Source organism: Rhizopus microsporus, assembly GCF_002708625.1.
Source record: "Rhizopus microsporus ATCC 52813 unplaced genomic scaffold scaffold_15, whole genome shotgun sequence".
NCBI lineage: Eukaryota > Fungi > Mucoromycota > Mucoromycetes > Mucorales > Rhizopodaceae > Rhizopus > Rhizopus microsporus.
In genome coordinates, this window is record NW_019671930.1 from 273,350 (window position 1) to 300,530 (window position 27,181).

Here is a 27,181-nt window from a genome sequence, read left to right on the forward strand (position 1 = left end):
CTATGTAATCATAAAGTCAAAAGTTGTTGCCTCTTTTCACAAACCTGCTTCTGACCCCCCCCAACATGTCAAAAGAGCCAAAAAAAGAGATTTCTTCTGGGTGTGTAACCGTTTTTGGCTTTCATATTTGCCTCGCTTTTGGGGGGAGGGAAGAATAAAAAAGAAAACACTTGCTTTAGTCTATTTTTTTTCATTTATTTTTCTTAATCATATACTTCTTCTTTCTCTTCTTTATTTTCATCTTTATGCCTCCCTACTCGTATCCAATCACGTTTGAAGAAATCGAAGCCAAAGAATGGGCATCCAATACTGTCCAAGGTATCCTCACAGACATATCGCCCGTCTCATTTGAATCGGGGTTTACTAGCTTAGAGGTAATTCATGAAGATAGCATACAAGGTCAAGAGAAAGAAAGCCACAAAAAGTCATTAAAACGAATGAGCACCCTTCGACGGTCATTCTCTTTTCTTGAGAGCAGCCTCTTTCGAAATAATAACAACAGCGAACAGCGTAAATCCAGTCGATCTCAAAGCACGATTCTAACCGACTATCAATTGCTTTCTACTCACTCGGCACCAACAACGCCCCGAAAGCTATCACCACAATCATCCATATCCAGCCGTATTCGTCATACATGGCATGTGGACCGTGCGACGGTGAAGCAGCTATTATCTCACACGCCAGATCTCTTTAGTACCCTAAGTGCCTACACACACAAAATCTCGAATAAAGAACGAAGGGGAATGGCTATCTGGAGGAGTACATACGCTGCATATATTGTTGAACCACCTCCTTCCTTAAGATTCAAGGTAACACATCTGGATGCTCATTCGCTCGATTGTTAATGTTTTTTATAAAAATAGCCCAAACCTGTCACTAAACGGTCAATTCAACTATCCAAATTTATTATGGCTGAGCTGTTGACAACAGAAGAAACTTATTTGAACCATCTGATGACCATAAAGAAGGTAAATAAAAGAAAATAGGGAAAAGCTCTCGTATTAAGCCCCATGTATATAGTTTTATATGGACCCTTTATTTGAAAACGCTACTCAAAAAAGATCATTAGTGAACTCAAAACATGTTGAGATCATATTTGCTCATATCCCTCAGCTTATCAATGTGTCTTCAGCGCTTACAGAGAGGCTACATAAAATGATCATCGTCACTTCTGCCGAAAAACTCATGACTGCAGATGCCACGCAGTACGATCCTGTGCCTATTGGAAAACTCTTTTGTGATTTCGAAAACTATTTTGATGTATACATTGCATATGCTGTAAACTATTCCAAGTCTAGAAAATATTTGAATAAAGCAAGCTCAAATATTGTCTATCGTCAATTAGTCAAGGTAAGTCTTTTTTGGTCAAAATGATCGTGGAAGGCTCAATAGTATATAGGATTCTTTAAGAAAGAAAGAAACTAATCGAATGGTTCTTGATGATTACATGATTGCGCCTATTCAGCGTATCACTCGCTACTGTTTACTGCTCCGAGATCTTCAAAAGCACTCGGATCCTTATAATCCCGATTTTACTTACTTGGATAAGGCCATCAAGTTTCTATCTGCTCTTGCACTCGCTATGAATCATGTACAGTAAATTCACTCATTGTAGATATAGTGTATATATTTCCCATTCCATTTCCTCTCAATATAATAAAAAAGTAATGGCGCTTATTTATGCATAAAATTAATGACATGCTTTTGCATTACTTTTTTGTTGGGCTAATCTTCATCGGCGGCTTATATCGTGATCAATCATATGCATGTGATAATAGTGTCCATAGTGAATCTTGTGTTTCCCAAAATGAAAGGGTTTGTCTCAAGGCATAAAACATCAGTCTTTTCATTTATTACTCCATTTAGTAAATTTCCCCGAGCACTTTATATATTTGCTTGAAATCATCAAGCTTTATTTATTATAGGCTCTTTTTTTCTTCTGATTTATTTTATTTGTAGGCGTACATATTTAAAAGCAAAACTGAAAAGTAGAAACAAGGTTGCATGCGTTCTACTAAAGAAAGAAGAAAAGAGAAAGAGAGGGAAAAAATTATTGTAACACAAGTCTTTTTTTTTTCCCTAGTGGTGCATCAACAAAACCGTCCCCCTTTTTTATTCTCAGGATGGCCATAGAGTATATAATACCTTTTCTCCTGAATGAGCCAGTGTCAAGTGATGTCAAAGGAAAACTATTTTATTGGTGTTGACGTAGGAACAGGGTACGTGAGTTACTATGGCAACATACACTTTAAATAACGTTTATTCTAGTTCTGCTCGTGCTGCAGTCATTGACACTCAAGGAAAACTTGTTTCCATTAACGTAGAACCAATTACGACATATAATCCAAAACACGACATTTTCGAACAATCAACCGATAATATCTGGTCAAGCATCATAAAATGTGTACGAAATACAATCAAGACAGCCAATCTATCACCCGAGAGCATAAAAGGTATTGGATTTGACGCCACTTGCTCTCTAGTTGCTCTTGATAAACACGGCAAACCATGTTCCGTTGATCCCGAATCAGGCTTTACAGAACAATCTAGAAACGTCATCCTATGGGCTGACCACCGTGCGATTGATCAAGCAAACCGTATCAATGCAACATGTCATTCCGTTCTACGTTATGTAGGCAATACCATCAGTCCTGAAATGGAAATACCAAAGACACTATGGCTCAAGGAAAACATGCCTGCAAGCAAATGGGACGCTATTGGCTATTTAATGGATTTGCCGGATTTTTTGACATACAAAGCAACAGGTGCAACAACGCGTTCGACGTGCTCACTTACCTGCAAGTGCTCGTATCTACCACGCTTGGTGGGTCAAGGATGGGAACCTACTTTTTTCAAGGATATCGGGTTAAGCTGTCTCATCGATGAGAAATTTGCTCGTTTAGGCGCTGTGAATTCTGATGACGTTGCCGAAGCTGGTGACCCTCTTGGAAATGGACTTTGTGCACAAGCCGCTCAGGATCTAGGACTACTGCCAGGCACGCCCGTAGGTTCGGCTGTAATTGATGCTTATGCTGGCGCACTGGCGACCCTGGGCGCTACTTCAAGCGATAATGAAAGGAGTGAATTACTCAGCCAGCTGGACCATAGTCTAAAGACACAGGGGCCTAGCCGTCTGGCAATTATCTGTGGTACATCAAGTTGTCACATCACCATGTCTCCAGAACCCATCTTTGTTCCTGGTGTCTGGGGTCCATATCGCTCTGTGATGGTGCCTGGCATGTGGCATGCAGAAGGTGGACAATCCTCAACCGGCCAATTGATTGATTTTATTTTGAATACACATCCTGCTATCCATGAAGCAAGAGAAAAGGCGGGAGAATCCAACGTGTACAATTTTTTGACAGATCATTTGAAAAAACTTCAAGCACAGCGTAATGTGAAGCATATTGAAGAATTAACCAGGCATTTGCATATCTACCCTGATTTCCACGGCAATCGATCTCCACTTGCGGATCCAACATTAAGAGGCACTATCGTCGGTGTTTCGTTGGATAGAAGTATAGACGATTTGGCACTTCGTTATCTGGCCACACTGCAAGCAATAGCATGCCAAACAAGACATATAATCGAAACATTAAACAAGGAAGGCTATCTGATTGACACTCTATGTATATCAGGCGGTCTCTGTAAGAGCGAGCTGTTTGTAAAGATCATTGCCAATACCACACAATGTCGTCTCATCATGCCCGAATCCATCGAAGGAGCAGTCGTGATCGGTGCTGCCTTTTTAGGAGCAAAGGCGTCTGGTCTCATCTCATCTGATTTATGGGAAATCATGGTTCGACTTGGTCGATCTGGATCTACTGTTATGCCTGATAAAGAAGCCAAGGAACTGAATGATAAACGATACAATGTGTTTTTAGCCATGCTTGAAGACCAAAAGAAGTATAGACAAATGATGACGTAGGTTTGCAATGTATATATTCTTTATGATCATTGCTGTAATCGTCTCCGGATTATCAATATGACTTATTATCTGATTTTTTAAGAGATGTTAAAATAAAAATCAGATAATTGGTTTCTTAACCCCGATTGAGAGCTCTTTCTTTTTCATTTCTTAAACATGACGATGAATGAGCAAACGCCTCTCTTGAATAAAACCAACCAAGTCACTTGTTGTTCAACAAATGGAAATGCTTGTTGTGCGTCAAGAAGAAAGAGTAGTGGTCGATTACAAAAGAACGGATTACCAATTGCTAATGACGAAGATTATTGCTATCTATCAGAACAAAAGTGGCAGTATAAGCTAATAGCCTTGCTTTGTGCCATATTCTTAGCTGGTAAAATGAAATACGCTTAAAGGCACAGTGAACTAATGGTAATAACAGTCGGAAGTCATTTTGCGGCACACACCCTTGGAGCTATGAAAAATACTATCAAAACAGCAAGTATCCCCATCGATTCGTCCGTCAAATATAATCTCATACATCATAACCGTTTATAGGAATTTGGGATCACCAATTCTCAATATGGAGTAGTACAATCTAGCGTAGCCCTGGTCAATACAATACTTCCTGTGATTGGAGGAATATTTGTTGATGCTTTTGGTACAATTCCTGGTGCATTTATCACAACACTCTTGATTACTTCCGGAAATGTACTAGTAGCCCTTTCTACTCACTCTAAAAACTTTTATCTCATGGTCTTGGGTCGCATATTATATGGTGTTGGCAGTGGAACGGTAGTCATTGTACAAGAAACTATTTTGAGTCAATGGTTTAGAGGAAGAAGTCTGGCTGCCGTAGTAGCACTTATGCTTACTGTTAGTCGCTTGGTAAAATAATTTTGCCCTTATTGTTTTTGTTGGATCATTGAACTTTATATAGGCTTCATTTTGTGCTCAAGCTACTGTCATACCAATTGCAAACTATACTGGTTGGTATGGTTATGGTTTATGGGTAATAGAAAATAGAATCTGCAAAGGCTCATATACTCACCCTATTGCACAGTTTTCTGCTTCATTGTGCATATTCTCAATGATAGTTACATTCGTCTACATATGCTTATTAAAGACTGTGTCCAACACAAACGTTCAATGTCGTAAACAGATGGAAGTGATCAAGCGAAAAAAATCATTTAGCTGGCATAAATTGATGTATTTGCCTCACTCCTTTTGGTTAATTGCTGTTATGGAATTCCTCTTGGGTGGTGGCTGGGGTTGCTTCTTACATATAAACAGGTAATGAAAAATCTAGTCTAGATATTTGTTTTTATTTGCTCATATGAATGAATAGCGAATATGTCAAAATGAAGTTTTCTTACGACAATGCTCGTGCTGCTGCAACTGCAAGTGTTGCTCAAGTATTACCTATCTTTTTAATGCCATTCTTAGGCGTATGCATCGATCGTCACGGAAAACGCACTTGGATGAGTATGTTAATAGATTACATAAATATGAAGATACTGATCTGATATATAGTGATTGGCAGCGGTTTATCTATGCTGATATCCTTACTCATACTCGAATTCACGCCTACTCCTCCTTTGCTAGGCATGCTTCTATTCAGTGTAAGTCTGTCACTTGGACCTGTCGGCCTAGTGTCATCCGTTCCTGTTATCCTGCCGTTTTCGTTGATCGGCACTGGTATGGGCTTGATCAAGTCTGGAACAAATATTGGTGCTGCCATTTTCGATATCACTACTGGTCTGCTACAGGATGCTGATGCCAATAAGGGATATGATGGCGTCATGCTATTTTTCATCACCATTGCAGCCCTTGCTACCGCCGCTGCAATTACGCTTTGTATCTTGGATTACTCAATCTATCATGGCATTCTCGACATGTCTGCCCGAGAGGCTCATAAGAGTGATGAAAACAAGATGAGCACTCGTATCTTATCTCAAAGACCACTGAAAGCAAACTATGTCTATGGCTCTGCTTATGCTTTGCTTGCTTGTCTAAGTTGGGTCTTGTTCTTTAGATTTATCATGTAGACTTTTCATTCTTTATTATTCTCATCAATTTACTTATACCTTTTTGTCTTTTTTTGTACATATTATACACACGCTTTATATTACATAAAAATATACAAGTATGCATTTGCAATCACTAAACCCTATGATAATTTATTTGAAGGCGATTCATGCTTATTCTGTTTATCATTCTCTCGGTCGATCACCTCATTCGGATTCAACATACTGTTATTCCCACTACTATTGCCTTGAACAATTCGCATGGCAATCTTTCTTGCGTCTTCTACAACTCCAGTCATCTTCATGCCAATAACCTGCAATGCTAGTTCCATAAGAGCACGGTCTGATTCTGCTAAATAAGTAAATATCAAAAGATCGTTCTTGGTTGTCGCAGGTGATTCCTTAAAGGACACAACGACTGCTCCAGCTTGTTTGGCAGGAGGAAGGGTACAGATGAGTGTATTTGGTGACCAATATTGTATGTTGGTAGCTGGTACATTACCAAACATCACAGTTAAACCTGGCCTAAAATTTGTACCTAATATCGTCACTTCAATACCGCCACTGGTGGGCGCTTCGTTGGGAATTAACCGTTTCATGATGGGCGGCGTTGGAGATGGTTGTTGTTGTTGTAGCATGCTGTTTGTAAACTTTTCTTCACATTTTATATTGGATATCATTGGAGAAGAGAATATGCCAGAGATTGAAGATGGAAATGTTGGATATGATGCTGATGCTGGTGCTGATGATTGAGATGCTGCTTGTGATGATGATGATGATGGGCTCGTAAAGTCGCTTGTAAAGGGCAAGGATTTCATCCAATTGAGTGATAGTAACCGAGACTCTGGTGCTACTTCGCTGTCTATGCGACGTCTTTTTGTACCTGATTTTGATTTATGGTCATCTGTAATCATAATGGGCGGCGATATTCCTTCTGCGATATTTTTGCCTGTATGATCCAGCAGTTGAAAATATATACTAATAGTATCCATTAATATCATCCATAAAAAGCAGTATATTTGATATTACCAAAATCCTATCTTTTCATTGTGGTGCCTGCAGTAGCAAGTAATACGGGTGGGCAAAATGGTATCTCCAGCACTAAAGTCCACTATCTCTGGACAATTAAATAAAAGAATTTCTTCTTCATTAGCAGTAACAGTCGCTTGATCTTCTTCTATCTTTTCGTCATTTTCGCTCTGCATTCTGTTATCTTTTCTTCTCTGTATTCTTTTTCTCTAATACACACATGTTAATGTCAAAAACAAGCTTTAATAGTAACATACTTCTCTTTGAATACAGCCTACGCACGTAGTTACTTTTTTTGAAGGATCACTTGCACACAGTACTCTTGCTTGTAGGAACAGTACCTTGTCGGGACTTACAGGAAGCTGCAGATGCCGATCCCGTAAACGTATCTTCTTGGACTTATCTTTTGTCACTTTTTGTTCTGGTAACCTCAAATGAGACCACCATTGAGCCTTCTCTCCTGCGTCTGTTACTAACTGCAGACAAAGCTTGATCTGTGTTTCAACTCTGGATTTGGCTCCAGTTTGTGGCACACCCAAGACTCTAATCTGTAACCTAAGATAATTCCTATTAAGCATGGATATATAAAGCGAAAGGGAACGTGATTACCCTTTGCCAGATTGATTTTGCTGTAATGCTGAACTGAAATAGGATGAAGGGATAGACGATGGTGATAGGGCTGAATTACCTTGGCCACTATTACTATATCAACTGAATTTAGAACGAACGTCTGATAAGTAAAATAGTGAAACTTACAGCGAACTTAAAAATGGTACTGGATGACTAGAAAGATATTCTGTAAAGCTTCGGGCAATATTAGGAATTGTTGGGAAGAGGTTGTTATGTGTGACATTAGAGATAAACTATGAGAAAAGAAGAGGGTAAGATAAGAGCTGTGTTTCATGTTTATTCACTTACATTGTTCAAGCCAGACCAAATGGAAGCTTGCTGCTCTCCGGGTGCAACAGTTTGGTCAAGTGAATCCATGTTGACACTTAATGAATCAGATAGGTGTGAGGCATTATCAAATGACGTGTCAGCCTTGACAGACTGCTTTAGGAATTGGTTATCCATTTGTTGTTGTTGCTGTTGTTGCTGTTGTTGTGTATACATTAAAGAAGAATTTTGTGCAATTTGCTCAAGGTTGTATATGAACTGATCGATCAGCGAGGAACTTTCTTGTTGTTTTATATGAGCGCTGTCGTCTGTTATACTCCCGCTAGAATGCCCTGATTCGTCAGCTGATAAGGGTGGTAGCTCTGTGTTGTGTACTTCTTTAGACATAATGCAACATAAGATTAAGAAAAAAAAGAGCACTAGAAAATCGCTTCCCTACGCAAAGCCCAATGAGGTCAGTTCCCCTATAAGTCAAAAGCTAGTCACATTCGCTCATCAGATCAAGCGCAGAAAATAGAGAGTCAGTCGCTGACGTTCTGTCGACCTTGAAAGAACAAAGCAAGAAAATAGGACATTATTATAGAAATACAGGTACTCTTATATAATAAAGGTCAATGCGGCCTTTTTATATCTTTGGATATAAAAAAAGGTACCTGTTGAGTACAGAATTTTTCTATTCCGAACAGTAAGGTCTACAGAACTTTAACCTAAAATGAAGACAGAAAACGAGAAAGAAATATTTATTAGACGTTTCGCTGTTTCCTTTTTTTTAGACAAGACTTGTGAGTAGCATCCTTTTTATTATATGAAATAGAGTGAAACTAGTGTAAAGACGACGGAACAGAGAATAAATGATATGGAGAGTATTGATATCTGTAAATAAGCAAAGATTTCCAATGATTTTAGGTTATCTAAAAACAGCATTTTCAAGGCAATTGCGAATTATAATTCATTTCATACATCATTTTTTAACTATGAACGAAAGCGACTTTCAAGTGTTATCAAGATCCTTTCAATTATACCCAGTTTCGAGTTTACCCCATCCAACTTTGGGCAATTTCCTAATTAGTCAAATGAGTATTTCTATATTTGTCCTACAGGTCATGTCAGATACATTCACTCCAAATTTGGTGGTTTATTCTTTAGTCAAACTTCATTAAGCCAAAAAAAAAAATCTATCCCAGATGATATATAAACCATAAGTTGTATTTTTTTTTACCTTTTTTCTTGTTTCTTACTCAAAAATATGTCAAATACACAAAAGAGGCTCGAAGCAGTAAAGCAGCAGTTGTCACCTGAACAAGAATATCAGGATGCTGTTGAGTAAGTGTAGAAGAATTTGACGCATCCAATCAGTTGCTTACCCGTAATCAAAGTCCTATTCGTAGTATGAACGAAGAACGAGCAAAGGCAGCTTTTGATATACGTAGTCTGACATATTTACTGGACGGTGGTGAGAAAAATACTTTTGTAAGGGAAACCAACTGTGTTTACTCAAGAGCTTTGACTAAAATATTTTCTATAGCTCAAGGAAAAAATTATGCAAGAGCTAGAAAGAGATCCATTATTTAAAATGGATGATATATTTGACCTTACAACGTCTGAAGTTCGTGAACGCACAATGGCAAAGGTTTGATTATACTAACCATAATAGCTTTTTGATTGTATATTAACAAAAATACGCCCGTAATATAGTTTCGCAGTATGCTTCACCATCTTCAAAATGAACCTGTAGATCAGTTCAAAAAACGTATGGAAATTGTTAGTTTAGTTGATCCAGGTTTTTGGACAAGATTTGGCGTACACTGTTTGTATTTTATATCGCATTCCTAATAGAGTTCTAATCTATTATGCAGATGGTCTATTTGTCGGAGCATTACAAAGTAATGCAACACCCGGACAACTAGGATACTGGTTTGAAAGAGGCGCCCTATCACTAAACAATTTTGTTGGTTGCTTTGCTATGACAGAGCTTGGCCATGGATCTAATGTTCCCGGACTTGAGACGACAGCAACATTCGATGAAGCTTCCGATCAATTTATTATTCATACGCCTACACTTACTGCTACAAAGGTAAAAATTGATCCTTATCTTACTTTCACATCATATACTTATATCAAACCAGTGGTGGATTGGCGGTGCAGCTCATTCTGCTACTCATGCTGCCGTTTTTGCACAATTGATTGTCAAGGAGAGAAGATATGGAACCAAGTGTTTCGTGGTGCCTTTACGTGATCCCAAGACATACAATTTGCTGCCTGGTGTCAATATTGGCGATATCGGCAAAAAAATGGGCAGGGACGGCATTGATAATGGCTGGATTCAATTTACACATGTTCGTATTCCTAGAGGCTATATGTTACAAAAGCATACCAAAGTATCTCGAACAGGTCAAGTGAAGGAACCAAAGCTGCAACAACTGGTAATATAAAATGATGTGCTCCATCTATTGTCATCTAACATTTCTATACAAAGACATATGGTGCGTTATTACAAGGAAGAGTAACCATGGTAGCTGATAGTGGACATGTATCCAAGAAGGCACTTAGTATTGCTATCAGATATGCCGCCGTCCGTCGACAATTTGCTCCTTCTGGTGCAAATGGCATTGAAACAAAGTTACTAGACTATCCAATCCATCAACGCAGATTGATGCCTCTACTTGCCCAAACTTTTGCCATGTTATTTACTGGAACAGAAATGACTGAAATGTACAATTCAATGATGGCAAGATTAGATGGTGCAAGAGAAGGTGACCAAGATTTGGATGAAGTGATGGAAATGCTGAAAGAGACCCATTCTACTAGCGCTGGCTTAAAAGCATTCTGTACCTGGAACTGCTTGTCCACTATTGAAGCATGCCGACAATCATGTGGTGGCCATGGCTATTCCGCATACACAGGTCTGGCAAGTATGTATCAAGACTTTGCAGTACAATGTACCTGGGAAGGCGATAATACTATCTTAACATTACAGCTTGGTCGCTACCTTATCAGCAGTTACCGTGAAGCCCTTAATGGAAAGAAACTCTCACCTGGTGTTGGCTATTTGAACAATCTTAATAAGCTCATTGGAAAGCGATGCAATGCAAAGGCTCTTGAAGATGTTTTAGATCTTGACACAATCAGCGAAGGATGGCAAGTAGTTTGTGCTCACGTAGTCAAGAATGCAGCTACCGAATTTGAAGAGTGCCTCAAAAGAGGTCTAAACGCTGATGATGCTTACGAGCAGTGCTGTAAGTCTATATATATTGCTTAAACCTTGACTCTAACCGCCACTTTTCCTTAGCGCAAGCCCGTCTTTATGCTGCCAAACTTCATTCATTTAGTTATCTCTTTAACCGTTTTGCAGATGCGGTCAAAAAGACAACTGGCGACTTGCACGTCATTTTGAGAAAAATCTGTCTCTTGTACGGCCTTTATACCATTGAAGAAAACGCTGGTGCGTTTTTACAATTTGAATATTTTACACCTGCGCAAATCGAGTTCGTTCGTGCTAGTGTCAACAATCTCTGTAAAGAAGTGCGTGAGCAGGCTATTCCTTTAGTTGATTCCTTCAACCTGACGGACTACATCATCAACAGTCCACTTGGCCGTAAAGATGGCAATGTTTATGTTCATTACTTTGAGCAGGTGAAGCGATCTAATCCACAGAGCGAACATCCTTACTTTGATCGTTTGATCAAGCCACTAATACAGAGATCAACTGAAGAAAATGATTATGAAGAGGAACTTGCAGGCTTAGAAGATGATGATGAAGATGAAGAGTAGAGTGTACCCAGTCATGATATTTATTACTGTATTGGTTATCAAATAAAATATTTTTTAATGCAATATATGGAAGGGAGGAGAATGTATGTCTATATGTACATGATAAAGCCATCGCCATTTTTATTTACATGTAGCTCACTCCACATAAAGAGGATGGTTCTTGATATCAACCGCGCCAATACTTGTCGATATGATCTGCAAGGATTTACAGTATACACGAAGCGTTACAGAATACGACGATTTTGGTAAACTGGTGCCTTCCTTTACTGTCAGTTTTCCACGAAGGTTTTTCAGAACAAAGGATCTCTTTAAGCCTTTTTTCGGGAATACATGCAAGAGCACAGCCTTGATCCTCAAGTTCTGCGGTGATTCTTTTGATGATGATTTCCAAAGATAACAGCTTTTGTCCCAAAAAAAGGATAAATCGACGTCCAATTTTTCAAGTGCTGCATGAGGTATTTTGATATCAAATACATTGTCTCGTTTTCCCATAATCTGGATGTAGCTAATCAGTTTGAAGGATTTTAATGAAGGGAGGAGTGAAAGGTACTGTGTGAGGACCTTTTGTTCGTAACGTATGATTTTCAATGATAGATTTTCGACTGAAGGATTAATTAGCTTTTTCCTTACTACTTCTGATGCAGGAGGATCAAGGTTGACGCAGGTGAGATGAAGAGCTTTCAGCTTTTGACAGTTTCGTAATATATCTTCTAACCATTTGCTCTTTTCGTCATTGAATGAGATATATTCATACATTTCTGCTCCCGTTGAAAAATGTAATTTCTCTATACTGTTTTTACATCCCTTCCATATCTCCTTTAACACACTTCTTTGAAGTGAACAGGCCGACATTAGTTTAGTTGGTTTGTCTGAGTTCATTTCGATCGTCAAGGGTCTCGTTGTTGTTTCAAATAGAAGTGGTGTAAAAGATGCATACTCTGTGTTGTATTTCATCTGCATCTGTAGCTCCTTCGGTCGAGTCATTTCCAACAGTGAACATGCATTTTGCGGTGAACAAGTGAGTCGAACAGAGTGTTTCGGTATCTTGAGAACGTATTCTGAAAACTTGCTATTTTCGACCGTTGAATACTCGTGATGGTGTCTAGTGGTGCCTCCAGCATGGATGATCATTTGTAGTTCTTGAAGATTGGGAAATTTATGCATAATGTAACTCAGCAGAGATGGGTCATAGTTTATTTCTACATTCAGTCGCTTCACATTCGGTCGTGGTTTCAGTTCGTTTATGCTGTATTGTATACTGAGACTAGCGTCTTGTTCCTCCCAATCGAGCAGATCATCGTCTCCTTTATACTCTTTTATACACGCTTCCAGATTTATTAGCTGTGGACATTCTTCAATTATAGGATCATAATCTATCAGCCGAAGTACTCGTGCACCGTGTTTTATCACTACAGTGTCTACGTGTGGAAAATATTTTAGATGCCTAATAACGTCTTGACCCCACACGCTTTGAGGATGACAGTTTGGAATAGCTATTCGGCGTAAGGAATTTTTAAAGTTGAAGGTGCAAAGTGTATATTCAACAAAGTTTGCGTTTGGATCTGGTATTTGTTTCAAATTACTCCAGTAAGCAAATGATAAATAAACCAAATCCAACCAGAACGAATGGCAAGGTTCTTCTGCTGCTGTGAGATATTCGACATTAGGACAAAGTGATGCTATTCTTCGTAAGACGCCCTCAATGTCGTCATAATTCAATGGGCTCACCAAGTCGAACAAATCTATTTTCTTGACAAGAGATCCCAATCTTGACCTTTCTAAGCAAGCAATAAATTTGTATAAGCGTCTTGTCTTGCTGAGTACGACGCTTTTATAAAGATATATTTCCGACGATGTCTTCCACTCCTTACAGACTAATAGGCATTGGTAATAGTCCTTCCTGGTAAAGTTGTCATTGTTAAATACCAAGCTGAGGACTTCTATTGGCAACTTATTCCACTTTGACATTTATGTATGTAAAAAGACAAGAAAAAAAAAAAAAGAAAGAAAAAGAGAAAGAGAGAAAGGTTAGACTTGATTAGGCAATTTTATGAATTTAAAAATAAAGAAACCCCTACAGAATATAATATCAATCTACTCTTTCTTTTCTCCTTTTTTCTCTCTCTCTCTTTTTATTGTCTACATAATCAATGGTTCATCACTGTTTGAAAGACGATTTAAATGCAGATAGGCGTCTGTTCCGTATCTAAAATATCAAGTTTAGTTTATGCATAATCCAAGGTATGATATATTCATATACCCTTCCATTGATATAAGCTTCAAATCTCCTCCAAAATACCTTGCATACTGTATACATGATAAATATCTTGAATTCATTTTAACAAACACACTTACCAATCTCGAGATTGGGAGACCATATCCAAATCCAGCCATAGGCGCTTTAAATTCAGTTTGGTTAAACTCAGGTTCTAGTACTTGAGCTTGTGCAGTCGTGTACTATAGATACATTTATATACATATATATACTGCTCATTTGATTATGATTATTGATTACCATATAGGTCCACACCATAGGGATACCTGACCTTGGTATACCTCCACCTTCATCTGATATCTTTATCGTAATATCTTCTTTCCCATGGGCAATAGCTACCTTAATAGGTGGGTACTCGTCTTCATAATCCACTCCAAATCGTTCGACCACTGCTCGAAGCGAGTTCTTTAGCAGCTCAAATATCATATGATTAAGATGTGAAGGAACATACATAAACTCAATATCCTGTGGGCAGAATAGTTGAACTTGAGGTGCTTTAAAGAGACCATAATGATCTTCACATATAATTCGTGCATTTTCAATGGCATCCTGAGCAATTTGTTTAATATTGGTATTTGTACAAATTACGCCCACATAATTGGGCAGGAAAGGACCACGATAGAGTGCAGAGTGTTGCCCTATAAGCATGCGAAGACCTATTCTCGACATGTAAAACCTGTCCAAAAAGTGTTGGATTTCAGGATCTATCGTGGTTGCTTTCCAGTGCTCCTTATATTCAATAATACCCTGAGCCATTGTTGTCACTACTGGGTCATGTCTCCTTTTGACTTCTTCTATCGTTTGCACCAGCTTGTCTACATATGCCAACATTGAGGGCGTACATTCAATACTTTCGCAATTTGTATAATATCTAGCTTGGCCAATCAGAATCGTGTACTTTTCTTTTGCATAATTTTTTTATTCATAACCATGAACCCATACCTGTGAGTGGAAGGTATGGCTGTATAGTAACTATACTTTGGTTTTTCACACGGATAATCCACGTTGGGTATACTCTCTGGAAGTAAAGTGGTGTTTCTCGTTGCATCCTTTATATTGGCCTTCATTTCAGATGTCAACTCAGGAGGCGACAACATTGTTAATTCCTGGCCACAGAGAATAACCTTATTATTCACGGTTGTACTTTGTTTCTTTTTCTTACCTCAAATGATTGAGCGTACCAATTCTTGACTTTAACAATCGAAGGCATTTCTCCTAGATTAGGTGGTAACTCATCCAGTTCCTTTACGCGATGAGCTATTCGGATTGGTAATTCCTCTATTGTACACGTCAGTTGAGAACTGTATTCACAAATGTGTATATGTGTATAGCGTATTATCACTACCATGTAGAAACTGGCTTGCTTTAAAAAATGTAAGAGGTGAAGGTTTTTGACCTAAATAAAAACATAGTTTGCATAAAAGGTAAAGTGAATGATTTTCCAAAGAGTGATTACCCATCATGACCATTTGTCTTAGTGAGACACCTGTTTGTGGAAATCTCGCGAAATGGTTAATTCTTTCAGATAATTGAGGCGTGATTTTGAACATGAGAGAGAAAGAGAAAAAGAGTACAGAGAGAAAAGGCAGTAAAGAGAAAGAGAAAAAAAGCGAGACACAAAGAAACCCAGATACGGTTAGGGTCTTTTGTGGGAAGTGGGGAGGACAATCGCAATCTCTTTTATTTTACTTTTGTCCAACGCAACGATAAAATGTCCATATGGCGTCTGGTTTCTTTTGAAGGTTGGCATTAAATAGCTCCAAAAATTGTTCATAGTCCTCTCCCGTATATCCAACTCGTTCCTCTATGACAGGCTGAGCGCTTTTGAATATCATGACGATATCCCATAAAAACTCTTTATTGAGTGCATCTGTTTTGCCTACAATAGATGGTTAATACGATAATCAGTGATGGATGATTTGCATACCAAAGTAGATGTCTTTTGTTTCAAAATTGAGGATATTAAAGTCTGCGGCCTGTAACGTTTTATCCATCTTGTGAGCAACATATGGATCTTGTTCCCTATCGATGACACTTTCTGTAACTATAAAAGCATTAGCATGTGAACAATGTCTCGGGTTGTCCTTATATTACATGCTCGTCCCGCCTTTAAGACAAATTCATTTCCTCTTTCCTATCAAAGTATTAGTTCATAAGACAGATGGCGGTACCGGTAGACTTACAAGCATACTGCACTCACAACACTGTATGAATCCTCCAGGTTTTAATACCCGGTATATTTCTTTTAATACAACCGGCCATTCGTTGGCTTTTATAGATATAATAAACATTCTCAAATTTACCAGATCAAACGTATTATCCGGAAAAGGTAAACCTTCCAAGGCATCACGCACCTGGAAAGTGACATTTGCTGGTCGAATGTTGCTAGGAAATAAATCAAAGATATCAATGCCGTAAAATTGGCTTCCAGGAAATTCAGTTGCTACATCCTTTTGAGAACAGTTACTATGCCAACCCAAAAAAAAAGTTTAACTTTGTGATATAGTTACCATAAGCCAAGTACCAGGACCACACCCCAAATCCAAGACAACCGAGTTTTCCATATTCAGTCGATTCAAGATGTGACTTGAAATGTTTCTGATAAATGAAACGTTAATTTTTGACGATATATTATTTTGGGTACACGATTTTACTTACCCTTCAAAAAGAATTTTCAAGGCAAAATGTTGCTGTTGTCACAAAAATAGCCCGCTTTAGTTTCTATTTATTTTTAAACATGTCTGCAGACTTACGCTACTTAATCGATCTAGCTCATCATTGTGGTTTGGAAACCAGTAAGTTGTGGTTGATACCTGAGAAGACTTTCTTCCACTCGTACAGACGCTGCTCGTATGGGTGTTACTATCCGTATCGTGATGTTTTTCGTCTATCAAAGATGATGAGTTGCCTTGAATCGAAGATTTCTTTGCTGTAGTTGAATTACTGATACGTTTTTTTCTAGATTGATATGACAGTTTATTCCCCATGTTTAGCTTTAAATAGGGGGGATATGTCAGTAAGAGTGACACACAAAAAAATAAAAAAAAAAAAGAAAGAACTGTAGAAGGCTAGAAGTATTGATTTTTTTCCTTAGTTTGCGGACTGAAATGTGACTCCGATATTCTCAAGCAATTATCATTCAAGCTCAACTGCTATTACTTCCAAACTGACAGTTTAGTGTTGAGAGTAAATATGTGTAAAGCCAAAATGAGCCCATCACTATCCTCTCTTTCTTTCCATTTATTCATTTTAATTGATAACCACACAATGGCAACACAATCAGTGGCTGTGATTTGATTAGTTATGTTTGTATTTCATATAAACATTGCTTATCATTGTATTCCTTGACATTTATCTTTTAAACCATCCTTTTAAATATTCTGCGTATCATTAACTGAAACTTCCTGCCAGAGGCTAAACCTGTGAATTACTTTCCTTCAAGATTGGCAATTGAGCTCTTAGGCTCCAATCATACTTAAACACAAATATTTTGGTTCTCGAGATTAAGAAAGAGATAAACCCTACAACATGATTACCTCTCACTTTTAAAAGAGCTGAAGCTTTAAACAAAGAGATACCGATCCTAAGCTTTTGAATGTAAATTACGCGCTTGATATCCTTGATTCAAGAATGGTTCCTTGATTCTGACTTTGAAAATTAAGCAACCTACAAGAATAGATTCATGACTTGCTACCGTATCAAGGTCAACGCCAAGGATAATATTACTAAAATTATCAATTTGAAGACGGAAAAAACGTGAACCTATTACGCGTTATGTTCGCCGCTTTGAAAATCTGCGTACTCGTTATGTTAGAAAATGGGAATTGAAAAGATTAACCAATTAATCTGCTGCCTCGTTTAAAGACCAGAACATTGATAAAGGAAAAGCCATCCCACTTGGCAAAGGTGTATTTAAGAATTCAAGTTTTGTTTGAATATGTCTTCAATGAACTTACACATTTCTTTAAAAGAGAATCCAAGACCTTGATCATCGAGCATCTTTTCAGTAGTTGCAATATTGAATTCTATACTGATGCAATAGGGTTTGTCATATTTGATCATATTTATGATCTACTATCTGTATTTTGTTTAGCACACCAACATATAATGAAAGCTGATTTTTGTCACTAAGATCTCGAACTTCTAATGAAAATATAAAAACAAAGACTTGTTTCTTTTATTCTCGATTTGTACGAGTACTAAACCAGCAGGTACTATAGCTATAATCATGCCCCCCACAATTCCATATATTAATCAAAACTTCAATCAGACTTTTAAATTCTTTCAGTGATTATGCGTTAGTGTTTTCAAAACTACAAATGTCATGTTGAATAACAGGATCGTGGTCTACTAGTACTACAACTTTGGTTGGTCGTTACAATCATTATTTAAATATGGAAGCACTGTCAACAATAACACTGTCAAGATATATTTAGTTTTGCGAGAAATGTAAGCAGTCAAAGGAAAAAGTTGTCGGACGTGATGAAATGGGCTGAAAGTTGACATATATTGTTCATTTTAAATTACCAAATCTTTAAATATCTTATTTTAGCTTAAATAAATATAGCATATTGTGTTCTTTCAAAGGATCAGGAGAAAAAATTACCATAAACCTTGTTAAACGCCTCCTACTGTCGTCTTTTATGCAAGATATCAAACACACCCTTTGATCATTTATTTTTCAGCAATGACACCTCAAGTGCCCTTAGCTGTTATTATGGATCGAACTTGTACAACGTAAAATACAATAAGATCTTCGTGTTGTGAAATGCGTGGATGCTTTACAACAAGAGATGGTGAAAATAAAGAAACTAGATATAACTGGCGGGGATACCTATAATCACTAAAAGTGTAATTGTGATGGTACTTTATAAACTCGTATACTATATCAAAAAAAAAAAAGCGATGTGACAATAAATGATTACTAGTGTAACAGAATAACAAAAAGAATTTATGTGTTTTGTCCTACGGTTGCCTTGGTGATAGAGTGAACGAGCCTTTCTGGAAAAAAAGGAAAATGGAAAAGTTAGAAGATCCAATTAAGAGATTAACATGGAGATAGTGACCATGACGACCATACATCAGCCAAATTACTTTCTATTTTTTTCACTGAGCGGAATTAAAGATACCAATAGAAGATGAGGAGAACAAAAGCTGGCTTGAATTTTAAATGAAAACCCTGTTCCACAATTAATAGAAAATATTTATTATGCTCAGTTGTGTCTTTTTAGTACAAAGAGCGAATTGGACTTATTTGACAGGAGTACGACAGCGCGTATTATTCATTCATTGGTTTATCCATTTTTATAGTTAAAAAAAAAAAGCTTAACCTAATTCGTCAACTTTCAATGTTCCTATTCTCATACCTACAATAAAGCAAAACAGTTAGCTCCGACATTTCCCTTTTTAGAATTAAACTTTACTTTCACTAAGAGAATGTGATCCAGACGGACGTCGAATCAATTTTGGTTTTTCTTGTTTCTTTCGAACGACGACGACAGGTACGGGCGTGGCATGGACAAGATAAGTTGAAACTGAACCCATTAATAACCTAAAGATAATGTATATATGTATAGTATGAGCATTGTATCAGTTGTTTACATGATTACCTTTTGACAGAACTTCGTCCACGACTACCACAAACAACCATATCATACTTATTCTCTTCGATCTAGTCATTCTTTTGTCAGTAACAAGTGAATCAAGCCTAACCATATCTTTACCAGTCCCTTTAGTTTTTCTTTTACACGTCCCACAATAGCGTGCGTGACCACCTTGATACTAAACAGAAACATTTGATCCATAGTTCTCTTTGCTCTATCAGCCAGCATTTTCGATATTCGTTCTAGCTACGATAGTCCCTTTTTTAAAAGAGGTCCATTGGATAAATTTTTCTTTGTGGTTACCTCACTTCCTTTGTCTAATCCACTTGCTTTTACAATGTCCGGATTATCTTCACGGTTAGAAACAGTTGCGATATGAATCTCATCTCCATCACGTAGAATAGATCCCATCGCCCAATTCAAGGCATTGTCGCTTTCATCACTAAAGTCAAAAGCTACGAGATAGCATTTCGTCTGTCTTCTCTTTAAACGATATTTAGAAGGCAAGATGCCACTCTTGCCTGCCCCAAAATATCGAATAACAGTGATTCTGTCAACGTTATTTATTGCCACAGGATTTTCAGAGAACACAAGAAGTTCTTGAAGTACCTTCTCACTTTGCTTATGAAGAGATGCGCTAGAGGAATTATTTGACAATGGTGGTGTGGGAGTGTGTGATATGCATTTATTCTGTTCTGTTCGTTTAACCAATTCTTCATCAGATAACTTATCATCAGGCTCCTGTACATTTTGATATCCATCCTCTGTCTTGTCCTCATATTCAGATAGTTGTCGAGATAACAGAGCCATCATGTCTACACCATCTGATTCATTCTCTTCAGGTTGTATGATATTTTCGATTTTATTTTGTTCATGGCTTAGTTCTAATTCTTGTTCTGTTTCCTCTTCTGGGGAGCAACGATTAATATTTTCAAGCTCATTTTTCAACCATGTCCGCCTAACAGGCTCCTCTGTTGTCAGTGGAACTGTCTCGGGTGACTTTAAAGGGTTTTCTTGACTCATAATTTATAGAAAAGCGAAAGAAGATGTAATCAATCTCCCACGTTCTCATGCATTGACCATAATGACTTCATTGGTCCGTGAAATTTTTATGCAGAAAATAAAGTAATTTTAATGACTTAAAGTTGAACGAATCTGTAAATATAGTTAGCAAATAAATATAAATGAGACAGACTTCAACTTGCCTTTTCTATAGTAAAACGATCCTTAATGGACCAAGTTAGCATATTTTGAATCAATGTGCGGTCTTTCATGTCTACATTGGCATGCTCCAGTACTTCTTCTAATGACTTTACAGGGGATTCTTCATATTTTTCGTCATCCATATCAGAATCAGGATCATCCATATCAAAAAAGTTGAGTTTATTAGCGTCAGGATAAATCGACATTTCCTATATGATGATTAGCCTATCCTCAAATAGATAATGAAGAGTATATACTTTTTGGACTTGTTTAGAAGGAGCACCAAGTGTTTTCACATAGAGACCAATTTGCTCCAAGTCATTATTGCCTTGAAACAGTGGCTTTCCTATCAACAGTTCTGTAAAGGTTGCTCCTAAAGACCATATATCGGTTGAGGGAGCATAAATTTTGTAACCAAAAAGATACTCTGGAGCCTTATACCATCTATGAATAGAGGGGGAAATGAGTCTCGATTTGAATATCACCCCACAGACACCATAACACACCTTGTTCCAATCACTTCATTTTGGACAGGCTGGTCTTTTTCGTAAATCATGCGAGAACAGCCAAAATCGCCAATACACATGTTTCCATTAGAATCTACCAGAATGTTATCTGGGCTTATATCACAGTGAATAATTCCATGCGAATGTATAAAGAGCAGCCCTTGAGATATTTGCTGAAGAAAGCTGTGTGCAAGTGTGTGTCGCGTTGTAGTTTGTGGTTGTTTCAAATAGAGTCTTAGATTATAGTCATACCAAGTAAGGAATAGCTGATAAGATGACGGCGTTTCATGAATTGAATATAAGTAAACAATCTATAATGTATAGATTAGAAACAAGTTGGATTTGACAGCCAATGTAATTTACATGATGTTCTTTTGCAAAATTAGCATCTTTTAAATCTAATCTCTTCAATGCTTTAACCTCTCGCTGGTAATGTTCGAGAGCTAATTTTCCATGCTGCTTTGAGTATGTCTTTATAGCCAAAATACACTCTGGGGTGACTTCCTTTGTCACTGAGGCAAATGTGCCTATCATTTATATTTTTTTTTTTTTAAAAAAAAAGACTATTTATGTGTTACAATAATATAGTTGCCATACAGGTTGTATAAAGAGCTGAGAAAGCGAGATATGTTTAAAAAAAATACTAGAGATGAAATATTTTTGCCCATGGATGAAGTTTTGAGTTCAAAGTTTAGTTTATTTACAATGCTTATCAGCTCTATGCCTAAAAATCATTATGCGTCTTGCTTACAATTGAAATTAGCAAAGCATCTCTTTCTAAATAATATCTCAACAAGACAATGAGTAAAAAGAAAAAGAGCCATTATTCAAACTGTGATCCAAACAAAGCTTGTCATTTTTGTTTGAACTTTGCTCAATTAGGTTTCACAAGGTGTTCCCTATAACCATATTTGATCAAATTATCCTAAAGAAGCTAGAGCACATTATTGATTATGCGCCCCTTGCATAGTAGTCTTGCATAGTAGTTTATGATTATCTTTACATTTACACTTCATCCACAAATTATTCGCACGCTGATAAAGAAAATGATAATTTCAGACAACAAATAATAATAAAAGAGATAGTAAAAAATGATAAAAGAGAGCTCATCAGAAGTAAAAGAATGAATAAAGAAATGATTAGTAAATCAGTTATTTACATTGATATTAAATACTTACATTATAAAGAAGAGAATTTATAATAGAAAAAGAGAAGTCAAGATCAGGCCATTTATATGAAGTCTCTAACAACTTTACATTTTACCATGAAGCGCTGACCACATTTATCTTCTCTCGAAAAGACAAAATTGATTGTCTTTTTAACAATAAAGAAGACATAGAAAATGGTGTATTACGCTGGCTTATTCTCTTTTTTATTTGTAATTTATGAAAAGATTTGGTACAGTGAATCATATCCATCGATGCACGATTATAAAAAATGGTCATTCATACTTTATTAACAATATTATAAATAACGGATAGAACCCTTTGCGCCAATCACGGCATGTAATCATCTTACATCACTGTGATGCTAATTAAGAGACAAACAGCTGCAACAAGGGAAGCAGGCTTAGCTAAAGAAGCACTATTGACTGATTGAGTAATCGCTGTTCCTTGTGCTGATGGGGCTGGACTATTGCCTTGTTGAGAAGATGAAACAGCAGCGTTAGGAGTGGACGCTGGGGCAATACTGGTTGTAGTTGGCAAAGAGACAGAAGAGATACTTGCCGAAGCAGAGACTGTTGAAGTCGAAACAACAGCAGGCGTGGATGAAATAGCAGCAGAAGATGAGGGAGCGATAGAAGAAGATGAAGGGGCAGCTGAGCCAGCAGAAGAGATACCTGCACCGGAGCCGTCAAGGGGGCCACTGTAATCACCAGGGACAATACGTGCACATCCAGCTTCGGAAATACCACGGTTACAGTCTTTATCGTTATTCTATCAGGAGAGGATGTTAGTTACAACAATATCAATTTGGATAGTGACTTACACAGCAACGGATACAGTAATCTTTTCCGGTAGGTTCGATCAATTCGACAAAGTAATCCCATCCAGCACAGGAGGCACCATTAGGCGCCTTAATGTCATACTGTCCACCATCGTCTGTGCTCAGTAAATTGGCTTTGGAAGGATCGATCTGACCTGTGACCTGCACATAGTTATCTGTCTTTACATAATGGGCAGACAAAATGAAACCAGAGGGTAGTTTGTCAGCACCAGTGGCAAGAGGTGTATTTCCCATACAGAATGCATCAGCATCTGATTCGCTGTCAGATATATTTCGATCAGTGGCATCATTAGGGGGAAGAAAAACACAGAAATCTGTAGCATCTACAATTTGAACTATTTTGCCACTTGCATTTACCAAAGTAAAAAGCAATGAGAGAGTAGATAATACTAAACCTGTCCGTAAAAGCATTATTGCTCAATAAAGAAAAGGAGAAAAAAAAAAAGAAAAAGAAAAAAGAAAACAGCTCAGAGAAAAGAGCAATCTTTTTAAATCCATACAAGTGACACACTTGTTGTATCACATCATGACCATATATCCTTTCTTTACATAATAGCACATAATATGAAGTAACAAACAGGCTATCAAATGTATACAGTCATCCTCTCTTTAACTCATGTTGCCTTTCAATTGATCAAAAAAATACACATGAATTGAAGTTTCTTTTTCTATGTTCATCTTTTTTTTTACTCTTATTCCCTGATAGAAACAATTTTTCCTATTTAGGATCATTATTTATTTTTGGAACAGTGCCTTTTTTTTTGTTTTACCGCACCCTTTTTCACTGGACCTTGCAGATGGACCTGTGTTTGAGCGGGAATAAAACATGCTTTGTGCCAAGAACCTTACTTTAAAAACTAGTGTAAAGCCTAAAAATATCAATTGTTGTATTTTATTTATTTGCTTCTTACACAAGTACAACAAACACGATTAAGAGTTTTGATTCACATATGATTTGAGGCAAATCTATATTCTTGTCCGATGTTAATATGGGAAAGTGATGTCATATTATATGCTCATACAGCTTCTATCGGCTTGAATCTACATGAAGAAGGTAAATGTATGATGCTATTCTTTTCATCAATAACCAATGAATAAATTGGTTTAAAGTTAGAGTAACAGTACAGTAAAATTTAGGCAGGTACAAATTATGATTAGCTCTTTGAATACTCTATAAGTCAATATCAGTGCTAAAATACCACATGACTCCCACCATCAGTTGCATTGTTTCTTTGTGTCCCCATTGACGCTTTCTCGGTCGATCTTTTCACAGCTAAAACGGCATGGCTTCTAGTTATGGCCAGTTTTTACCGTCACCCTGGCTTGGTGAGAGTGCATCTGGATAAATGTTCAACGCGACTGTTTCCCCCAGGAAGCCAACTTTCCGGGTGAGCAGTTCCTTTGCTGACCCCATAATATCAGCTAATCTTTAACCTCGCTCGCCTTTTGATTGCACTATACCCTTTTTTACCCTTGTGCCCAAAGGAGTTTTTTTTAGATTCCTTTACAGACTTTTTGACCTCGTTTGGGCAATATTTTTATTGCGCTCACCAGGACGGTATATTAAACAAAATCCGCTGCTTTTACCGATTTGAATGGACGGGCAACGATAGAGAGGCTGGGAATCAGCGATAGGGGAAACCTGATGTAGACGCTCTGCGAAGGGAGGCGTTTAATTACTTGAGTCGAACTATGTCAGCCTTGGGCAGCAGAAAGTTCTGCTTGTAGTTGCTTCAACATTGACATAGTACGGACACACTTTCCAATTTAGATAAAAAATATCAGAAATGATGGAAAGCCATTTAATTTTTAGAAAACGTTAAAATTCCATATGTTTAATTGTATACATAGACATCTTTTCAAGTCTTTGCAAATCAGTTTGTAGCAAGTAAATTGGCGCGCAAAAAGTCAAAGCTCCTTTTGAAGTGTGTCGAAAGGTTCCTACCACCGTGCATCACTTCAGCTATGTACAGTATTACCATAGCAAGGAACTCTGACAGATCCTGGATTTTACTAGAATGTGTTACTGCTTGTTTGAGTTTTATTTCTTTGTTGAACAACAACCCCGACCATTACAGCTTTTCTCTTCCCTATGGCGCATTCATTCATGTTTGAATGTTTCTCAGCTGTAGGCACTGATCATCTACTTCAAGTAGTCAGCATCAATTACAGTTATGCTCTTGGGATTCTTATTGTCATATGGATTATACTTCTTTTCACTTCTTGTAAAAATCCATTTAAATCTAGCGAAAGTATAAAGCTAAATTGCTGGTATTGCAATCATGATTCATATATAACCCTTGGCAAAAGGGAAACCCAGGAGTACTGGTTATGCGCTTTTTGTGGAAGTGAAAATGCGAGAAGTCAGGTAAAAATAACAGAGATATTGTGTGTGTGTGTAAAGCTGATTCCCCCTTTTTTTTTCAAAAAGTCAGGAGAAGTGATCGATCCTCCACCACTTGTTCCAGAGAACAAACTTCAGAGATGTAGGCTATTCTTGTTCTAGAATGATTCTCTAGATTAACTGTAGTACATTTATAGTTGCCAGTTTTATTGAAGAGGACCCAACACCAAATAAGAGCAAATACTCTCTCTGTAACGACTGCCAAGAAAAACAGCAATTAAAGTTGAATTTGTTACGTGATTATATTCCAGATGAAAATGTAAGTAAAGGCTAGGTTTATAAAGCATTCAACTAAGCTTCTTTTTTTTTTTTGTTAGGACCCAGAATATAAAAGGAAATGCAAAACTGCTGCTGCTTTCAAAGAATCTTTAGATAAACAATATGAAATTTGCGAGAGTTGCCAAAAAATGCTACAACAACTAAAAGCAGAGGATGCCTCTTTGTTTATGTCCAAGAGACTGGAATTATTGTTGGAGGACAATAAACGATATGGCGTGCCTGTCACCATATCAGCAAATTATCATCTGAGGAGAGGCTTCTTTTGGTTGACTGTTCATCTTGGAACAATTTTATACTTGATCTATGGTAAGAATCTAAGTTTGTTATTATATTATTTTTATTGACATCATAAACTACAGCATGCTATCATCCGCCATCTACCTCTAATTTTACGCTGGTTAAGGAATTATGTAACAAAGCTTTCAATTTTTTGACAGCATGTTTACAGACTTCAGACAAGGAAGAGATTATTGTCAAGCTCATGTCTGCTTTTGAAACATATACCAAATCGCTCTTCGAAAGAGTCATCAAATGCGCTGCACACGCCATATACTGTTTGAATAAGGCCGATACAACAAACAAAGACTGCGATGCTGATATAAAAGAGTTCTTCATAGAAGCACTTGTTATAAATATCCTTTCTTACAAGCTTATTCATTGGCATCCATTACTAAGGAAGGCATACAACAAAGTAAATCGATTTCATCATTGGCAAAGCTATCTGGTAAGAAGAAAACAAAGGCTATCAACTACCTAGCTTAATGACTCTCTTTTTTTTTCAAATAGATCGTTCAAAATGCTTTATTCTATTGTCGATTCGTCATTCTTCTCTATTTGAGATTCCCTGCTGTCTGGTTAACATTCTACGTACTCGTAAGTTCTCTAAAAGAATAAACTAAAATATGGTACTCATTCGGACATTAGACGCTAGCTTACTCAACTTTTAAAGTAAGAATTAAAGGCAAATACTTGGCACTTACACCAAGAATATAAGGGAAGCAAGCAGTTGCATGTAAGTTGTATAGTGTCACTCTTATTCATAGCATTGTAGAAATATAAAAGCATCGCATTATATGCATTTTTTGTTTTCCATTTATGAGACAACATGAAAACAATAAAAAAAGTATATTTTTAAACAGTATGAATGCGAGTATTTTGATACGTATTTATCAAGTGATGGCTTACATTTTATTCACAAGTTATTCGCACGCTGACAACAAATAACGATAAAAGAGAGCTCATCAGAAGTAAAAGAATGAATAAAGAAATGATT

At 37.2% G+C, this 27,181-nt stretch overlaps 13 protein-coding genes across 13 annotated transcripts; 6 read left to right on the forward strand and 7 right to left on the reverse strand.

Moving 5' to 3' along the window:
- The first annotated feature begins 51 nt into the window (after positions 1 to 51).
- On the forward strand, positions 52 to 936 carry RHIMIDRAFT_40896 (uncharacterized protein). The gene has a single exon (XM_023615213.1). The coding sequence runs from the start codon at positions 246 to 248 to the stop codon at positions 843 to 845; it is 600 nt and encodes a 199-aa protein (XP_023463656.1). The 5' UTR covers positions 52 to 245; the 3' UTR covers positions 846 to 936.
- Positions 909 to 1,600, forward strand: RHIMIDRAFT_245647 (Dbl homology domain-containing protein; the record flags this gene model as incomplete). The annotated part of the gene is made up of 3 exons (XM_023610226.1): positions 909 to 968; positions 1,021 to 1,350; positions 1,400 to 1,600. 3 exons carry the CDS (start codon positions 909 to 911, stop codon positions 1,598 to 1,600), a joined length of 591 nt encoding a protein of 196 aa, XP_023463657.1.
- A 618-nt stretch (positions 1,601 to 2,218) lies between these two features.
- On the forward strand, positions 2,219 to 4,405 carry RHIMIDRAFT_261356 (FGGY carbohydrate kinase domain-containing protein). The gene is made up of 2 exons (XM_023611523.1): positions 2,219 to 4,301; positions 4,350 to 4,405. Exon 1 carries the CDS (start codon positions 2,234 to 2,236, stop codon positions 3,926 to 3,928), a length of 1,695 nt encoding a protein of 564 aa, XP_023463658.1. The 5' UTR covers positions 2,219 to 2,233; the 3' UTR covers positions 3,929 to 4,301; positions 4,350 to 4,405.
- Positions 4,085 to 5,955, forward strand: RHIMIDRAFT_240066 (MFS general substrate transporter; the record flags this gene model as incomplete). Its single annotated transcript, XM_023609302.1, has 7 exons — positions 4,085 to 4,301; positions 4,350 to 4,429; positions 4,466 to 4,795; positions 4,848 to 4,919; positions 4,971 to 5,200; positions 5,256 to 5,392; positions 5,441 to 5,955. The coding sequence occupies 7 exons, from the start codon at positions 4,085 to 4,087 to the stop codon at positions 5,953 to 5,955; spliced, it is 1,581 nt and encodes a 526-aa protein (XP_023463659.1).
- A 122-nt stretch (positions 5,956 to 6,077) lies between these two features.
- Positions 6,078 to 8,247, reverse strand: RHIMIDRAFT_240067 (uncharacterized protein; the record flags this gene model as incomplete). The annotated part of the gene is made up of 6 exons (XM_023609303.1): positions 6,078 to 6,912; positions 6,964 to 7,172; positions 7,221 to 7,518; positions 7,573 to 7,665; positions 7,720 to 7,826; positions 7,882 to 8,247. 6 exons carry the CDS (start codon positions 8,245 to 8,247, stop codon positions 6,078 to 6,080), a joined length of 1,908 nt encoding a protein of 635 aa, XP_023463660.1.
- An 859-nt stretch (positions 8,248 to 9,106) lies between these two features.
- On the forward strand, positions 9,107 to 11,631 carry RHIMIDRAFT_240068 (acyl-CoA oxidase; the record flags this gene model as incomplete). Its single annotated transcript, XM_023609304.1, has 8 exons — positions 9,107 to 9,183; positions 9,237 to 9,330; positions 9,386 to 9,490; positions 9,556 to 9,667; positions 9,717 to 9,934; positions 9,987 to 10,283; positions 10,337 to 11,096; positions 11,150 to 11,631. The coding sequence occupies 8 exons, from the start codon at positions 9,107 to 9,109 to the stop codon at positions 11,629 to 11,631; spliced, it is 2,145 nt and encodes a 714-aa protein (XP_023463661.1).
- A 135-nt stretch (positions 11,632 to 11,766) lies between these two features.
- On the reverse strand, positions 11,767 to 13,599 carry RHIMIDRAFT_245652 (uncharacterized protein; the record flags this gene model as incomplete). Its single annotated transcript, XM_023610227.1, has 1 exon — positions 11,767 to 13,599. The coding sequence occupies one exon, from the start codon at positions 13,597 to 13,599 to the stop codon at positions 11,767 to 11,769; it is 1,833 nt and encodes a 610-aa protein (XP_023463662.1).
- A 171-nt stretch (positions 13,600 to 13,770) lies between these two features.
- Positions 13,771 to 15,456, reverse strand: RHIMIDRAFT_285686 (alpha-ketoacid dehydrogenase kinase; the record flags this gene model as incomplete). The annotated part of the gene is made up of 8 exons (XM_023613307.1): positions 13,771 to 13,837; positions 13,892 to 13,938; positions 13,987 to 14,088; positions 14,147 to 14,777; positions 14,849 to 15,012; positions 15,069 to 15,184; positions 15,252 to 15,302; positions 15,363 to 15,456. 8 exons carry the CDS (start codon positions 15,454 to 15,456, stop codon positions 13,771 to 13,773), a joined length of 1,272 nt encoding a protein of 423 aa, XP_023463663.1.
- A 135-nt stretch (positions 15,457 to 15,591) lies between these two features.
- On the reverse strand, positions 15,592 to 16,893 carry RHIMIDRAFT_240071 (S-adenosyl-L-methionine-dependent methyltransferase; the record flags this gene model as incomplete). The annotated part of the gene is made up of 7 exons (XM_023609305.1): positions 15,592 to 15,785; positions 15,834 to 15,950; positions 16,001 to 16,040; positions 16,090 to 16,356; positions 16,417 to 16,504; positions 16,565 to 16,596; positions 16,660 to 16,893. 7 exons carry the CDS (start codon positions 16,891 to 16,893, stop codon positions 15,592 to 15,594), a joined length of 972 nt encoding a protein of 323 aa, XP_023463664.1.
- A 2,166-nt stretch (positions 16,894 to 19,059) lies between these two features.
- On the reverse strand, positions 19,060 to 19,792 carry RHIMIDRAFT_41036 (uncharacterized protein). The gene is made up of 4 exons (XM_023615215.1): positions 19,630 to 19,792; positions 19,516 to 19,577; positions 19,330 to 19,457; positions 19,060 to 19,272 (listed from the first exon to the last, which is right to left on the reverse strand). The coding sequence occupies exons 1-4, from the start codon at positions 19,735 to 19,737 to the stop codon at positions 19,232 to 19,234; spliced, it is 339 nt and encodes a 112-aa protein (XP_023463665.1). The 5' UTR covers positions 19,738 to 19,792; the 3' UTR covers positions 19,060 to 19,231.
- Positions 19,793 to 20,763: 971 nt separating this feature from the next.
- On the reverse strand, positions 20,764 to 21,834 carry RHIMIDRAFT_41034 (kinase-like protein). Its single transcript, XM_023615214.1, has 3 exons — positions 21,582 to 21,834; positions 21,219 to 21,529; positions 20,764 to 21,156 (listed from the first exon to the last, which is right to left on the reverse strand). The coding sequence occupies exons 1-3, from the start codon at positions 21,750 to 21,752 to the stop codon at positions 20,922 to 20,924; spliced, it is 717 nt and encodes a 238-aa protein (XP_023463666.1). The 5' UTR covers positions 21,753 to 21,834; the 3' UTR covers positions 20,764 to 20,921.
- Positions 21,835 to 22,563: 729 nt separating this feature from the next.
- RHIMIDRAFT_218045 (uncharacterized protein) lies at positions 22,564 to 23,682 on the reverse strand. Its single transcript, XM_023607344.1, has 2 exons — positions 23,208 to 23,682; positions 22,564 to 23,155 (listed from the first exon to the last, which is right to left on the reverse strand). The coding sequence occupies exons 1-2, from the start codon at positions 23,634 to 23,636 to the stop codon at positions 22,733 to 22,735; spliced, it is 852 nt and encodes a 283-aa protein (XP_023463667.1). The 5' UTR covers positions 23,637 to 23,682; the 3' UTR covers positions 22,564 to 22,732.
- Positions 23,683 to 25,106: 1,424 nt separating this feature from the next.
- On the forward strand, positions 25,107 to 27,181 carry RHIMIDRAFT_261377 (uncharacterized protein). Its single transcript, XM_023611524.1, has 7 exons — positions 25,107 to 25,593; positions 25,657 to 25,711; positions 25,767 to 25,888; positions 25,947 to 26,214; positions 26,268 to 26,632; positions 26,695 to 26,781; positions 26,833 to 27,181. The coding sequence occupies exons 1-7, from the start codon at positions 25,318 to 25,320 to the stop codon at positions 26,899 to 26,901; spliced, it is 1,242 nt and encodes a 413-aa protein (XP_023463668.1). The 5' UTR covers positions 25,107 to 25,317; the 3' UTR covers positions 26,902 to 27,181.

Excerpts from the sequence above, each read along its gene's own strand:
- RHIMIDRAFT_261356 (XM_023611523.1), top strand. The coding sequence starts at position 2,234 with ATGGCAACATACACTTTAAATAACGTTTATTCTAGTTCTGCTCGTGCT.
- RHIMIDRAFT_41036 (XM_023615215.1), bottom strand. The coding sequence starts at position 19,737 with ATGCTGGCTGATAGAGCAAAGAGAACTATGGATCAAATGTTTCTGTTT. Across the intron at positions 19,458-19,515 it reads GGACGAAGTTCTGTCAAAAG|GTTATTAATGGGTTCAGTTT; the intron begins GTAATCATGTAA and ends CATTATCTTTAG. Across the intron at positions 19,273-19,329 it reads ATCACATTCTCTTAGTGAAA|GTATGAGAATAGGAACATTG; the intron begins GTAAAGTTTAAT and ends GCTTTATTGTAG.
- RHIMIDRAFT_40896 (XM_023615213.1), top strand. The coding sequence starts at position 246 with ATGCCTCCCTACTCGTATCCAATCACGTTTGAAGAAATCGAAGCCAAA.
- RHIMIDRAFT_41034 (XM_023615214.1), bottom strand. The coding sequence starts at position 21,752 with ATGATAGGCACATTTGCCTCAGTGACAAAGGAAGTCACCCCAGAGTGT. Across the intron at positions 21,530-21,581 it reads ATTTTGCAAAAGAACATCAT|ATTGTTTACTTATATTCAAT; the intron begins GTAAATTACATT and ends TATACATTATAG. Across the intron at positions 21,157-21,218 it reads AATGAAGTGATTGGAACAAG|ATGGTATAAGGCTCCAGAGT; the intron begins GTGTGTTATGGT and ends CTCTATTCATAG.
- RHIMIDRAFT_218045 (XM_023607344.1), bottom strand. The coding sequence starts at position 23,636 with ATGCTTTTACGGACAGGTTTAGTATTATCTACTCTCTCATTGCTTTTT. Across the intron at positions 23,156-23,207 it reads ATTACTGTATCCGTTGCTGT|AATAACGATAAAGACTGTAA; the intron begins GTAAGTCACTAT and ends CTCTCCTGATAG.
- RHIMIDRAFT_261377 (XM_023611524.1), top strand. The coding sequence starts at position 25,318 with ATGGCGCATTCATTCATGTTTGAATGTTTCTCAGCTGTAGGCACTGAT. Across the intron at positions 26,633-26,694 it reads ATCATTGGCAAAGCTATCTG|ATCGTTCAAAATGCTTTATT; the intron begins GTAAGAAGAAAA and ends TTTTTCAAATAG. Across the intron at positions 26,782-26,832 it reads GGTTAACATTCTACGTACTC|ACGCTAGCTTACTCAACTTT; the intron begins GTAAGTTCTCTA and ends TTCGGACATTAG.